This window comes from Salmo trutta, chromosome 8 (genome assembly GCF_901001165.1).
Source record: "Salmo trutta chromosome 8, fSalTru1.1, whole genome shotgun sequence".
In the NCBI taxonomy this organism is placed as follows: Eukaryota; Metazoa; Chordata; class Actinopteri; order Salmoniformes; family Salmonidae; genus Salmo; species Salmo trutta.
The window spans coordinates 46,801,082-46,815,107 of NC_042964.1; the positions used below are offsets into that span (position 1 = coordinate 46,801,082).

Sequence of the window (14,026 nt, forward strand, 5' to 3'; positions counted from 1 at the left end):
ATAATTACATTTCACATCAGTATTTTAATCAATTTATGGCAATCATTATTTTGTTGGGTTATGTTGTAACAGACTAACAACTTAATCAAGCTCTTATTTAGATATCCATTCTGTGTTTTGATTAACAACATAATCACAACTAAAGAAAAACATTCATTCTATACATTGAAATAATATCCACTTTTTAAATTGACAAAATATACCATTAGTTCTACAGTAGAACATGTCTATTGCTCATAACAGTCAGGAGATCCAAATAACACAGACAAAGGGTTGTAATGTAGACTAGAGCTAAATCCACTATGATCCAGCTCAACTGGGCTCTTTGCTTTTAACAAAACATGTACTGAAAGAATGGCCGTCCTAATTTGAGACATTGATTAACAAATGTACACAAAGTTAAGATTTGGCTCAGAGAACACAGAGAAAGATTTAGATTGAAGAGTTCCTTCACTTGTTATCAGGAGTCTCCTGCCATTCCAAATGCTCCCTCTCTCTCTCTCTCTAGTCTGTCAGTGTCTTCACTTGCAGCAGGCTTTCTTCTTGATGGGCAGGGCCTCCAGTAAGACAAACGTGTCTCTCACCCGATCCTCCTGCTCTTTCAGCACTCTGGACACACAGACAGACGCATTGACATGTCACACACTGTCCCCAAATTGACTCCTAACCTCTGGAGATTTGAGTTAATCTGAAAGGATTAACATCCATACAATATTCCAATTGATCAGAGGGGGAGGGGGGAACATTAACATAGCTTATACCTGTCCAATTCATTCAGATCTGGATACCTAGGGGCTGTCCCTCTCCCTCCCTTACCTGGCCAGGTGGATCATGGCCTCTGTCACGTTGTAGCCGGTGTAAGCACTGACCTCATAGAATATCACACGGCTGTCCTACAGGGGAGAAGAGACTCAGGTCACTGGTTGTCACTTAGCTACGTTTGTAGGATGTTCATTTGAGCCAGGTTGGAAAATAATCCTGCAGCAACAGGCAATGTTAATTAATGGACATTTATTTTATTTTTAAAGGGGTGCCAGTTACTGGCCCTCCAACACCACCTCCATTAGCATGTGGTCTCCCATCCAGGGACTGACCAGGACCGACCCTGCTTAGCTACAGAGGCAAGCTAGCAGTAGGATGCATGATGGTATGCTGCTGGCAAGTCAAACATTTTTACGTGGAAATTACAAACTTTAGAAGCTTTTTTTATACCTTGAATATGCTACAAGTTTACATTTCCTGCTGTGCAAGAAAATTCCTGCAACAGGATGGTCAAATTAAGATATGGCATCTGTAGAGGACCTACAGATGGCAATAGTGACAGCTATGTGAGGTCTCGTCCATATTTATAGACAGTGAACAGGTCTCGTCCATATTTATAGACAGTGAACAGATTTCCCCCACTCTGTGTTGGTCGTTCAGTTCTTGAGATTGTCATAGTATGCTATAGGATGATACTTATGAGTCCCTAAACGGAGAACTCACATGGGCCAGAGTCTCTGCATCTTTAAGTGGTACCTCCCTCTCGGACGTCGCATCCATCTTGTTGCCCAGGAGCAGGATGGGAATGCCCACTCCCGCAGCTTCCTGGGAAAACAGAGGTCAATGAAAGGTCAGGCGTCTGCTCAAAACGTTCAGATAGAAATAAACTGTTTAGAACAGACAATTATTTGTCATGTCCTGTCTGGCAAAAGGCCAAATGTGAGCTGACCTGGACGTTGATGAGCCAGGGTCGCACGGCCTTGAAGCTTTCCAGGAACGTGACGTCGTACATGACCACCACGCCGTCTGCCTTACGGAAGAACTGCTTGGTGATGCTGCGGTACCTGTAGCCAACACAGAGAAGTCACAACTGGACAAAATGGAACCCTGTTTATTTTGCCAAAGTGCCAAATGCCAACCTGAGAACGTTGCTTTGATGTCATTTAAGTCACATTCTCAGAATAGCATCCAGGCAAAAACAACACATTGTTTTCTTAGCTACTGGTATCTATTGGTGAGGTCTTGGCAATACTATTTTCACTGGTCGTGGCCACTCACCTCTCCTGCCCGGCCGTGTCCCACAGCTGCATGGCTACCTGGGTGTTGTCCAACATTAGAGTCTTCACACTGTAGTCAATACCTGTCAGGAATAGCCCTCAGACTGGTTATTAGGGTAAGAGGAATACACATCAATAATATACTGTAGCATTACATCATTTCATTAATGAACACTAGAGGGGGTAGTTGAGCTATTCATCAAGCTTGATGCTTAGGTAATTGTCTTTCACAGTCAAAGCGTTGAAATCAAACAAGCCATCCTATAAGGGGGAACCGAGGGGATTCAGAGGAGAATTAAATTGATTCGATGTGACATAATCTGCGGTGGTACAATGCATACCGGAGGTTCATAGACAGAACTTTACAAGCCCTTTCATGTGATGCTGCTTTGCCCTTCAATCTTCTGATAGTAACTCACACACACGTACATAAGAACGTGCGCACACACACACACGGTGAATGCACAAACGACCGCTGCCACTGTATTAACACACAAAAGGTCCGTGACACCCGTGATACACAGTAATGTGTTGTCGGTTCTCACCCACAGTAGCGGGGCTGGAGGGGTGGAAGCGGCCGTCACAGAAGGTACGCAGCAGGGAAGTCTTGCCCACGCTGGAGTTACCCACCAGAACCACCTTAAACAGGCGGTCCGGGGCAGGCACGGCCCTCTCCTTCACCCTCTGGAGGGATAGGCAGAGAAAGAGGACAACAGAATGATATTTTCAATTGATTGCATATTGAAGAGCTTCTTTGGAAATGTTGTTGATCACTCAGATGAAGGGTTTTAGTTCTGATGCTTAACACAAGGACAATAGATTTGATCTTATTAGGTCATGTCCTACTACAGCAGGGTTGGGGTCAACTTCATTCTAACTCAGTCATTCCAAAGTGAATTAAAATGCATGAATAGAGATTTGCTCACATTTTGGGTCTCCTTGCCGACGGGCTGTCCTCGAGGTGACGAGGGGATATTTCTGATTCTGCTGAAACTACCTCTGTGTTTGAAGGGGGACACTGTCGTGACCGGGATGGGTAGAGGAACAGGGGCGAAGAGGATACTACTCTCCAGATCTTCCTTCTCTTGCTCCTCTTCCTCCTCGTCGTCTTTCTCACTGAGCTGGTGCAGCAGGGGCTGGGGCCCTCCATGAAGCAGGTGGGGGAGGTGGTCCTCCTCGATGGAGATAACCCGACGGAGAGGCCACCCATCTGGGGGACCGTCCAGGCCGTCGCCCCCAACCTCCGGCTTACTCTGGCACTCTGTATGCCTGTCCCTTTCGTTCTGGGTGGGGGCGAGGGTCTTCTCTGACTCAAACTTGGAGAGCCTCTCCTTCACCCTCACCCCCTGTGCCTCCACCTCAACCACTTGGGTTGGAGACGAGGTGTTGGAGTCGTGGTAGCCGTTGGCCAGGCCGTAGTTGGTTTTCGGCGAACGTGGTGGACAAGCGGTGTCAACATCGTCCTCGCTAGATGAGGAGGGGGAGGAGACAAAAGAGATTTGAAGGTGTTCTACTGGCAGCGCATCAAGGAACTCATAGGAACCCCCATTGTGGGTGAAGAGTGAGGCTCTTTGGAGACAAGAGGAAGAAACAGAGGATATCGGATCAAAAAAAATGTTTGAGTGTCCCATTTTCACGTTAGTCTCTCGTTACAGGCCATCATCATTAAATGGTAACTCAAAATGGTTCTGGGTGCTGCCATTACTGTCAAGAGCAGCGCAGAAGTCACTATATATATTGTTAGTATATTATATTGCAAATACACTCCTTATGCTGTAAAGTACCTTACATTAAATTGACTAATTGGGTGCCTTGGCCTCAAAAACACATTTTTTGATTGCACATCCTGTTTCTCCTCTTTAATCCAATGTTGATTTAAATCACGTTACTTACGGACATAAAATCAGTTTCCTTTCACACACGACAAGACTGGTTAATTATGTTCAGGGCACTTCTAAAGGAAATGACCTCACCTTTTAACCGGCTGCTGGCTGGTGTCTGCAAACAGATTGACCAATCCTGCTCTCTGCTTCTGTTTGAGGGTGTTCCTGGGGTTCTGTAGAGCAAAGAGAACACAACAGAATGGAATATAATACAAACATTTTTGTTGTTGTCAATGTCCATATAATGTGGAAATAAATGTGCCTTTGGCTTGAATATGTCTTATGATTCAATATCACCTCAAAGGTAACAGTCAAAACATCATGAATCGAGAACTCACCACAGCACAGTATATGTTTCGCTCATCTTTTAAATGTTTGTTCATCTCTCTGGATAGATATTGCAAGGAGGACAAAAAACAATAAGTTGTCAAATTAAATGTATAACATGCATACTGTGTGTGTGTGTGTGTGTGTGTGTAACTTACCTGAGAAGGTCTAGTTGTTTCATCAGGCTCTGTTTCTCTCTCTGTAGTCCCTCAGTGACTCGGTACATTTCCCTGAGCAGAGGGAGACAGTCACCAAAGCTCACTGAACTACACCTGGACAGTAATCTAGTGAATGTTAGCTGTACTAGGAGTGACATGCCATAGCCACTGATGGAACGTTTGTGGAAGTGTGATGCCTAGGTGAGTGAGTGTGTTTGGTCATTACATCTAGTGGTAATATTAACCCACATCTCTCTCTCCTGGTGCAGGCGCGAAGCCTGGTCCTGCAGCATGGTCAGTTGTTCCTGGGCCAAGGACAGTTCCTGACAGGTGCTCTCCAGCTCTCTGCTCAGTTCCTCGTTGGTCATTTTCAGCTTGACATTCTCCACCTGGCTCTCGTGTTGCTCACTGCTCAGGTCGCGACACTGGAGATCCAACTGGGGGGGGGGGGGGGGGGGGTCAAAGGGCAACATTGTTAGGGAGACATGTATTCTATTATAGTCACAGCTTCTTTTTGTCTTTCATTTTGCACTGAAAACACAAAGACTGAAATCAAGAAGGGGGATAAGCCCTGCAAGAGACCAGAGGTGGCCAACCTTCCCCCTGGAGAGTTACAGGAGGAGGCACGGGGGGGGGTATAATTTGCGGAAGTTTCCAACAGGAATCTGTTCCAAAAACGTCTTAAAGTACAAGGTTCCCAACAAACAACGCATACAAAGTAACATGATCGATTCACCTAGCTAACTAGCTGTCGAAAAGACATCAACTCACCACGTAGCTTATTCTTAATGTTCGTTGATAGGCTACGAGAATGAGGACAGACATTTTCGGAATAAACATGGTGAGTGAAAAACTGAATTAAAATAGTCCACTGCCTACTCGGTATCTTATTCTGCCGCTATACAACTTTGTATGTGTTGTTTGTTGGCAACCTTGTTATTTACAACGTTTTTGGAACAGATTCCTGTTGGAACGTTCCACAAATTATACCCCCCCAGGAGGCACCTCAGTCACTCACCCGCCTCTGTTTCTGGAAGAGCTGCTCCAACTCTCTCTCCTTACTGGACAGCTGGTGCTCCAGGTCGTGACTACGAGACTGGAGACGCTCTGAGTCCTGAAGGAGGCCAGAGGAGAGACAGGGAGAGCACATTAGGATAGGAGAAATTAAACAACAGAAATACAGTACAACCTTGTTGAGTCCATTGATATCCTTGTTCAAGGGTATACAGTAGGTAGGGTTCCAGCAGGTGTCTAGAGTGTGGTGTTAAGAGACACAGTCCAGGTCTGGGAGAGGGTCACAAGTCATTTCAACTAACTAATCAACTATATGTACCTGGAGGAGCAGCCGGTCCTTCTCGCTTTTCATTTGTTGCTCCATTTCTTCATACAGACCGCGGATCTCACTGTCGTGTGTGGCTGCTTTCCTGCATGTATGAGGGAGGATGGATTTAATAACAATTAAATAACTACTTAACCAGATGCTGTTTACAAGTGGCAGGTTTGAGAGTGATTATAGGTTATTCTGTTTATGTCATAGCCTCACAGGTGTGACTAATTGCCCATGTAAATTCATCAAGTCTTCTCATTGGACAACTGACTAATTAACAGAACAGTTGGCATGTATGTAAACCCTGTTTCTGTTCTAGGTGGCAGCCCACGGGAGGTGATGCAGTCCAGAGGTATGGTGGTTCCTGGGAGTAATGGAGGGAAGAAAAATGGATGTCTGCTTCCTGTGATTTATGAATGTGTTAGTGGGCTAGAGATGAGCCACGCTGAAAAGGTGAACTTGTGAAACCGTTTCTTAATTTATTAAATGTTTGAACATGTATTTTTGTTGTCTACTTCACTCTGCCTGCTCAACCCATTGCCAAAGAACTGGTCCCATTACATTAGTCTACTGCATTGCTTTTCCATCTGTAGTTACACAGACCGGTACATGCAGGTACCAGCATACCGTCTGTGTAGATACAGATGGAAAAGCACTGCTCTTGGAATTTAACATTCCGCCACCTTATTAATCAACCAATTAGTAAGAGGACTCAAGTTGTCTTAAGTGGTACCATGAGAACAATGCATTAGTATTACCAAACACAAAGGGGACCACAGCAATACAAATACCTATCAAAGGTAGTATAGCGTACATTGTTTCAGGGGAGAAAAATACATTCTCATATCTGTCTACATGGCAGCCAATTCCTCAGGCTTGCAATCAATGTTCCCTTTTGAGAATATGATCTGAGCTTAGCGGTCTACTGAAAGGGATAATGGGGGCATTCTATATAGCATTATGGTAAACCCACATAGAGCTCTGTGTCTACAGGCAGAAACATAAACGCACAAAGGCTAGCTTTATCATACAGAAATTTGCTTCCTGTAGCACAAACTCAAAAGTTTTGGGACACAAGTCCATGGAGAATAAGAGCACCTCCTCCCACTGCACTGAGGCTAGGAAACACTCACCACCGAAAAATCCTTGACAATTGAGAATTTCAATATGCATTTTTCCACAGCTGGCCATGCTTTCCACCTGGCTACCCCTACCCTGGTCAACTGCCCTGCACCCCCCACAGCAACTCACCCAAACCGCCCCCATTTCTCCTTCACTCAAATCCAGATAGCTGATGTTCTGAAAGAGCTGCAAAATCTGGACCCCTACAAATCAGCCGGGCTAGACAATCTGGACCCTCTCTTTCTAAAATGATCTGCCGAAATTGTTGCAACCCCTATTACTAGCCTGTTCAACCTCTCGCATCATCTGAGATCCCCAAAGATTGGAAAGCTGCCGCGGTCATCCCCCTCTTCAAAGGGGGAGACACTCTAGACCCAAACTGCTACAGACATATCTATCCTACCCTGCCATTCTAAGGTATTTGAAAGCCAAGTTAACAGATCACCGACCATTTCAAATCCCACCGTACCTTCTCCGCTATGCAATCTGGCTTCCGAGCTGGTCATGGATGCACCTCAGCCACGCTCAAGGTCCTAAACGATATAACTGCCATCGATAAGAGACAATACTGTGCAGCCGTATTCATCGACCTGGCCAAAGCTTTCAACTCTGTCAATCACCAAATTCTTATCGGCAGACTCAATAGCCTTGGTTTCTCAAATGACTGCCTCGCCTGGTTCACCAACTACTTCTCTGATAGAGTTCAGTGTGTCAAATCGGAGGTCCTGTTGTCCGGACCTCTGGCAGTCTCTATGGGGGTGCCACAGGGTTCAATTCTCGGGCCGACTCTCTTCTCTGTATCCATCAATGATGTCGCTCTTGCTGCTGGTGATTCTCTGATCCACCTCTACGCAGACGACACCATTCTGTATACTTCTGGCCCTTCTTTGGACACTGTGCTAACTAACCTCCAGACGAGCTTCAATGCCATACAACTCTCCTTCCGTGGCCTCCAACTGCTCTTAAATGCAAGTAAAACTAAATGCGTGCTCTTCAACCGATGTAGTCCATCTGTAAATAGCCCATTCAACTACCTCAACCCATACTGTATTGATTTGCTCCTTTACACCCCAGTATCTCTACTTGCACATTCATCTTCTGCACATCTATCACTTCAGTGTTTAATTGCTATACCGTAATTTCCTCGCCACTATGGCCTATTTATTACCTTACCTCCCTTATCTTACCTCATTTGCACACACTGTATATATACTTTTTTTTCTACTGTATTATTGACTGTATGTTTGTTTATCCCATGTGTAACTCTGTGTTGTATGTGTCGAACTGCTTTGCTTTATTTGTAATTGAGAACTTGTTTTCAACTAGCCTACCTGGTTAAATAAAGGTGAAATAAATAAAATGCACAATTTTTTTTTTTTAAACATGTCACCGACAGGTTCAACAAGTAATATGTAACTTATGTCTGGAGTAGTTGACTTGCTAGAACCTCGCTGCTTTCATTCACTGAAGGCCTGTATCAATCTTTTGGAGCTATTAACTACTCAGTGCTTTCAACTTTCATGTAAAATTACTACTTTCAATGGGATAGAATCCTGAATCAAATGTTATTTCTTCTACAATCTGGTACACAAACAGACCTCTATAGCAAAATAGACCATAGATCTGTCACATGGGTTGGAACTGAACAAGCTATTGTCAGTTCTATGAATCAATGACTGCTGTTTGAACCGAATAACTACACTCTGATGAGCTGCAATCGAGAAACCGAAGAAACATTGGATGTGCATTTACAAAGCTGCAAGCTGTTTGTATTGTGGTTTAAATGGTTGTGGTTGCAGTACACTAAACAGTCACAGTGAAGATATCACACAATGATCACATAATCATGCCTAAATTCCAAAGGGCCAGTTTCTTAGACACAGATCAAGCCTTGTCCTGGACTAAAAAGCACTTTCAAAAGAGATTCTCCCTTGGCAATGCTTTGTAGTCTGGGACTAGGCTTAATCTGTGTCTGGTAAACTGGCCCAGGGAGTAGCAGAGACAACAAAGAGAGGAGGTATTTGTGGTCTCTGACCTCTGGAGGGCGCTCTCCATCTCCCTCTTCTCCTCTTTGGCCTCTTTGATCTGGAAGGTGACTCTGGCCAGGAAGTCCTCAAAGTTCGACAGGAGGTGAGGCTCGTCCCTCCTCAGCTGGGCCCACAAGCTGCGCACCTCACCTGGACTGGAGGAGGGAGAGACGGAGGGTAAGAGTTCTGATAAAACTACAGGGACCGGTCACATTCAACTTACTGGTTGACCTCCACTATAACAGAAACCATTAAAATCACTGTAAAGACACAGTGTTCCAAAAGCGTAGAGAAGTGGCGCCCAAACAGTTCTGTACACCATGAACCAGCTAAAGCCACGATGGCCAAGTTGCAAGTGCAACCCCATACTTTCCAAGATGAGGCAACAACCCCAAACAAAGATATTTGGGGAATACATACAAGGTGCAATATTGTAATGTTGAATATGTAATTACTATTGTATAGTAATATGGTATGTAATAATGTGAGGTGTGGTTAACTCCACTCACTCCTGGAACACGTTGCTGGCCCCTAGGCTCTCCAGCAGCATACAGAAGTGACTCTCCTCCTCCTCATCCTCCCACCCTCCAGTCAACCTCTCATCCCATTGGCTCTGGTATAGGGCTTCTGAGGGCTTCCTCGAAGTGGGGAGGACGCGTGCTGCGTCCTCGGCTACAGAGATCCTCCGGCCGTGCAGGAACTGACCTGGGGACAGAGCAGGAAGCATAAGCATCACCAGCAAGATGTCGTAACATCAGTTTGAATTACAAATAGCGGTGTTTCAATTTTGAAAGTGCCCTGCACTCACAATTATCAAATTTCCGATGGTTGTGAAAAGAGAACTCAAGTTTTTAAGTTTATAAGTGCATTTTATACAGAGTACAACCTATCCTTACCTGGGTGAGCATCTACTCTCTGCCAGCTAGGAGATAAATTCATCTATACCTTATCTTTGTCACGTTTGAATGTGGTCCCTCACTACATTGATCTCAAAACACAAGTTATTGAACCAAGAGTAAACCATGAGATATACAGCAGATTCTCCCTTGGGGATTAATAAAGTCATTTTTAATTGAATTGAAATTGAATGTAGGGAGATAAAGAGAAAAACAGGGAACTCACTGAATCCTGATGAGAACACTTCGAGGGTGAGATAGCCATTCTGGTCAGTATCCAGGGAGTCAAAGACATTCTCCAGTTCTTCAGCAGTGAGGGGTAGTTCTCTGTGAAGCCTCTGTGGAACACAGACACGCACGCACACACACACACACACACACACACACACACACACACACACACACACACACACACACACACACACACACACACACACACAAGAAATAGATTGTTTCTTCTGCTAAGAGATGTCACACAACACAAGCCCAACATTCCTCTCCTGCTTCACTCCAAAGAGAAAGATATTCAACTCAGTAGCATTGGATGTGTGTCTACTACAGCTGTAATATGTCACCCTGACCTTGTCCTGCCTCTCTGAATAGAAATGTGTCAAGGAAAACAAAGAAAGCCATTGAATAGAAACTGGGATTAACTGAGTTTACAACATTATTGTGGATTTCATATTGTCAGTGCCAGTGGTGTGGTCAATGTTAGACCTGATTGCAAAAAGGGACGGGAGAATATTGGCACAGAAGGTATAGGCCATATGATTGTATTCATTAATAGGCAATTACATGTTACATTATCCTTAAATAATGCACACATCAACATTACCATTTTCCAGGTGATTCTTCTTCTGTTTATAAAACTATATAAATGTACAAAACCCTATCCCCTCTAAGCCCAGACAACAACAAAAGCCGTCTCTTGTTCATTTCAAAACAGTGCTTGAGTGAAATACAAAAATGGTGTGTGTATGTGTGTGCATGCACATGTTTCTGATGGAAATCCATCCAGTGTTCCTGGACACAGTGATCAAAGGTGCCGTGCTATTGAGTGGCTGCTTCAGTGAGCAGGTGGAGAGGTTCTCGATATGAAAACCTCTGAATGGTCAATGAGGTAGAGAGCCATAGCACAAAGCACCTCCTGCATGTCACACTGTCCTCTGGTTATCTCATGGTTGTGAGAGAGAGCATCATCTCTGTGTGTGTGTGTGTGTGTGTGTGTGTGTGTGTGTGTGTGTGTGTGTGTGTGTGTGTGTGTGTGTGTGTGTGTGTGTGTGTGTGTGTGTGTGTGTGTGTGTGTGTGTATGTGTGTTTACCTTAACCCATGAAATGAACTTGTTTCAACTCGTTTTAGTTGTATCCGTTCAGAACTAATCAGTGACTTCCAACTGGGCACAGACGTCAGTTCAACGTCTAGTTTTGATTTACATTTGTCAACTACTGTGAATTCAACAACAAATGTCACTATGTCATTGAATTAAGGTTAAAGGTTAGGTGAAAAAAATACAAAATTCCCTTCGTTGATGACTTTTTTCAAATCCAATTATTTTCCCACATTGATTCAACGTCATCACATGTCATTTTTGGGTTGAAATGACGTGGAAACAACGTTGATTCAAAGAGTTTTTGCCCAGTGGGTTTTGACATAATTCGCATAATTGTCCCTCTGTCAAAACGATTATCTAAGCATGGCTGCATCAATGGGATAGACATCTATGTCCATAACATCTAATTATCTAACAAGTGTAAAACTGAGGCAAAACAAGCCCCCCCCCCACGCCCCCTCCTCTAACCCTCATATCGGTGCGTGTGATGAAGCCTTTGCCCTCCACATCGCAGGTCTGGAAGAATTCCTTGGTCTTATCCAGCATGGTGATGCTTCCCCAGTCAGAACCCCTCCTGTCTGAACACTTCCTCATGGGGACAGTTCCTCCTCTGCCCTTGGCCTCAGACTCCTCCATGTCACTAGATATACTTCTGCAGAGGATTCTGGTGGCTCTGAACAAGGTAGATTCAGACATGGCTGTCTCACTCCTCGGCCTGGCCGGTTGGGGTCATGGTGAGCGATGAGACTAGGCACCACAAGTCAGTAGTGATGAGGCCACAGAGACTGTCTAAGAGTTTTCATATCTCAGTAAATGGTCTGTCTAGGAGTTTTCACATCTCAGTAAATGGTCTGTCTTGTTCCCAGGTTCCTGGGAAGAATAAAAAGGAAAGACATTAGAATATAACCTTAAATCTGTTTGAAAAGTGGGTACATGAAGACCATGATTACAGAGAGCATCACGATGTAATGTTTTCTTTTTAGATTTATACGCTCTCATAAGTCATTGTTTTGCTGCATTTAGACAGGCAATCTTTTTTCCACTAATTATTTTTTCGACCAATCCCAGCAGATCTTTCCACATCAGCTCTTTTTCAGAGCTGATCTGAATGGTCAAAATACCAATTGGTGAAGCAATATCAGAATCGGTCTGCCTGTCTAAAAGCAGCTTTTGAGCTGTGTGTCATGTTGGTAGTGTGTTGTAGGCTAGTAATGCATGAAAGCAGAACTCTTTCTGTGATGTAAGTCTCTTATCTATGTGAAAAATAACAGGAAAGGGGTTAGTGTTATTATTGAGTAACAACAATGGTGAGAAAAGTTTGGTCTTGAACCATGTGTCAGCAGCCGGATAGTCCTTGGGGTATAAATTCCCTTTTTCATAAGCTGAGACTTTCAACCTAGCTAACATGCTGGGAAGTACAAACATAACGGCTTATCTTAATACCGAAGCATACAATCCTCACGACTATGTTAATTCCTGCATACCATAGACTACAGTCTAGACATTGTGAATAAAAACCACTCAATGAAATTCTCTTCAGGTTTGGGAACACTGAATATTAGCAGTCGGTAGACTTACTGTATCTTCTAAACACAAAAGTATTACAGCCTATGCTCTAGAGAGTAACATCCTTGTGCTGCTATCAGTCTATTGCTAATCTGCACCCTGAGCTGCTATGTTTTTCACTACATTGTAAAGCAGGGCTACAGTTAACCACAACAAATTGAGGGGGAGGAAGTGGTTATTGCAGGATAGGGCTTCTGTGGAAATGGCTAACGTTAGGTGTGGGCGACAGCATCATGGGCTTCAAATCAAGGCCTATCAGCCTTGAACTCATGAGTAGGTCTGTACAGTAGCAGTTTTAGTTAAGGTAGAAAAAGAACATGACATGCTCTGTAGGTGTTGACTAATGTGGGTAACACTTTTCACAAATGAATACATACCATACGAAACGTAACATATCATACAAAATGGAGTGTCTCTGATTTACATACAGAATAATACGAAATGCTCTGAGACCGGGTTGGTAGCCTATAGCCTATCATATTACAAAACACTGTATTCCACTTTGGGACCAGGATATCATCTGCCTTTTACTCACCTAGTTGGTAGCCTATAGCCTATCATATGCATCCCATTTAGAAGGAAATGTCAGTTTGGTTAGTTGTCATTAGAAGGAGCATTAAGCAACATAAATGGCAACAGTAGCATCTTTATTTTATTTAACCTTTATTTAATTAGGAATTAATTATGTATAAAACCTTCATAATCTAAAAAATAAAGCAATAATATAATTGGTGCAATATGTTTGTTGCCCTTTCTGACAAAATCGAAACTAGAATGTGTGCTTGTCATCATGTATACAATTTAAAACCGATGGGTGTGAAAATATGTATAATTTCTTACGTCTATATGATCCATAAAAATGTTCACATAGGCAAGTTCATGTATTCTGTATTGAGTAAAATAAGCAATCAAATTAATTATCGGATAAGCAAAAGAAAAACACTAATAACTTACCTTTTTATCTCCAAAAGATTAAGATATTAGCCTTGAAACTGTCAACACGGACCAAAATACAGAGAGCGATGACCACATTTCCTATTTAGGAAGTTCTTGCTTCTCAAACGACGCTTTGAAAAGTAATTCGCATACCATGTGATGTCATGGGGCAGCCGCCTGAGGGGATTTAGTGTTCCGAGTTCTCACTAATAAGCACCACTTAGGGTAGACAGAGCTCCCGTTAAATATCAACATGCAACAGGTAATTAGTACTATTAGAATGACAGCGACAGTGGAAGGGCAGCATGGACATCAAAAGACTTGCGCGCTACACATAATCTGTAACTATGACAACGCCTGGGCAAGGCAGTACACCGTGCCGTCCAAAGAGTGTCCAGGACATGGTCTCTATTT

The 14,026-nt window shown here is 43.5% G+C and overlaps 1 protein-coding gene across 3 annotated transcripts; it reads right to left on the minus strand.

Moving 5' to 3' along the window:
* Window positions 1-7: 7 nt before the first annotated feature.
* LOC115199109 (ras and EF-hand domain-containing protein homolog) lies at window positions 8-13,912 on the minus strand. Of its 3 annotated transcripts, none has more exons than XM_029761681.1 (18): window positions 13,631-13,909; window positions 11,579-11,980; window positions 10,006-10,117; window positions 9,393-9,588; window positions 8,892-9,038; window positions 5,741-5,831; window positions 5,426-5,521; window positions 4,657-4,844; window positions 4,408-4,479; window positions 4,261-4,309; window positions 4,013-4,095; window positions 2,966-3,608; window positions 2,585-2,723; window positions 2,041-2,122; window positions 1,712-1,826; window positions 1,486-1,587; window positions 817-893; window positions 8-609 (listed from the first exon to the last, which is right to left on the minus strand). In XM_029761681.1, the coding sequence occupies exons 2-18, from the start codon at window positions 11,804-11,806 to the stop codon at window positions 522-524; spliced, it is 2,508 nt and encodes an 835-aa protein (XP_029617541.1). In that variant the 5' UTR covers window positions 11,807-11,980; window positions 13,631-13,909; the 3' UTR covers window positions 8-521. The 3 variants fall into 3 exon arrangements, 2 of the variants coding, with proteins under 2 accessions (XP_029617541.1, XP_029617542.1); XM_029761682.1 differs by having other exon boundaries at window positions 2,966-3,506; window positions 13,631-13,903; XR_003879344.1 differs by having other exon boundaries at window positions 520-609; window positions 762-893; window positions 13,631-13,912.
* Between the last annotated feature and the right edge of the window lie 114 nt (window positions 13,913-14,026).

Bases quoted from the DNA above. Each gene is read 5' to 3' on its own strand.
- LOC115199109 (XM_029761681.1), bottom strand. From the start codon at position 11,806: ATGTCTGAATCTACCTTGTTCAGAGCCACCAGAATCCTCTGCAGAAGT. The intron at 2,724-2,965 runs GTGAGCAAATCT...CTATCCCTCCAG, and splicing joins TCGGCAAGGAGACCCAAAAT to AGGGTGAAGGAGAGGGCCGT. The intron at 610-816 runs GTAAGGGAGGGA...CTGTGTGTCCAG, and splicing joins GCCATGATCCACCTGGCCAG to AGTGCTGAAAGAGCAGGAGG.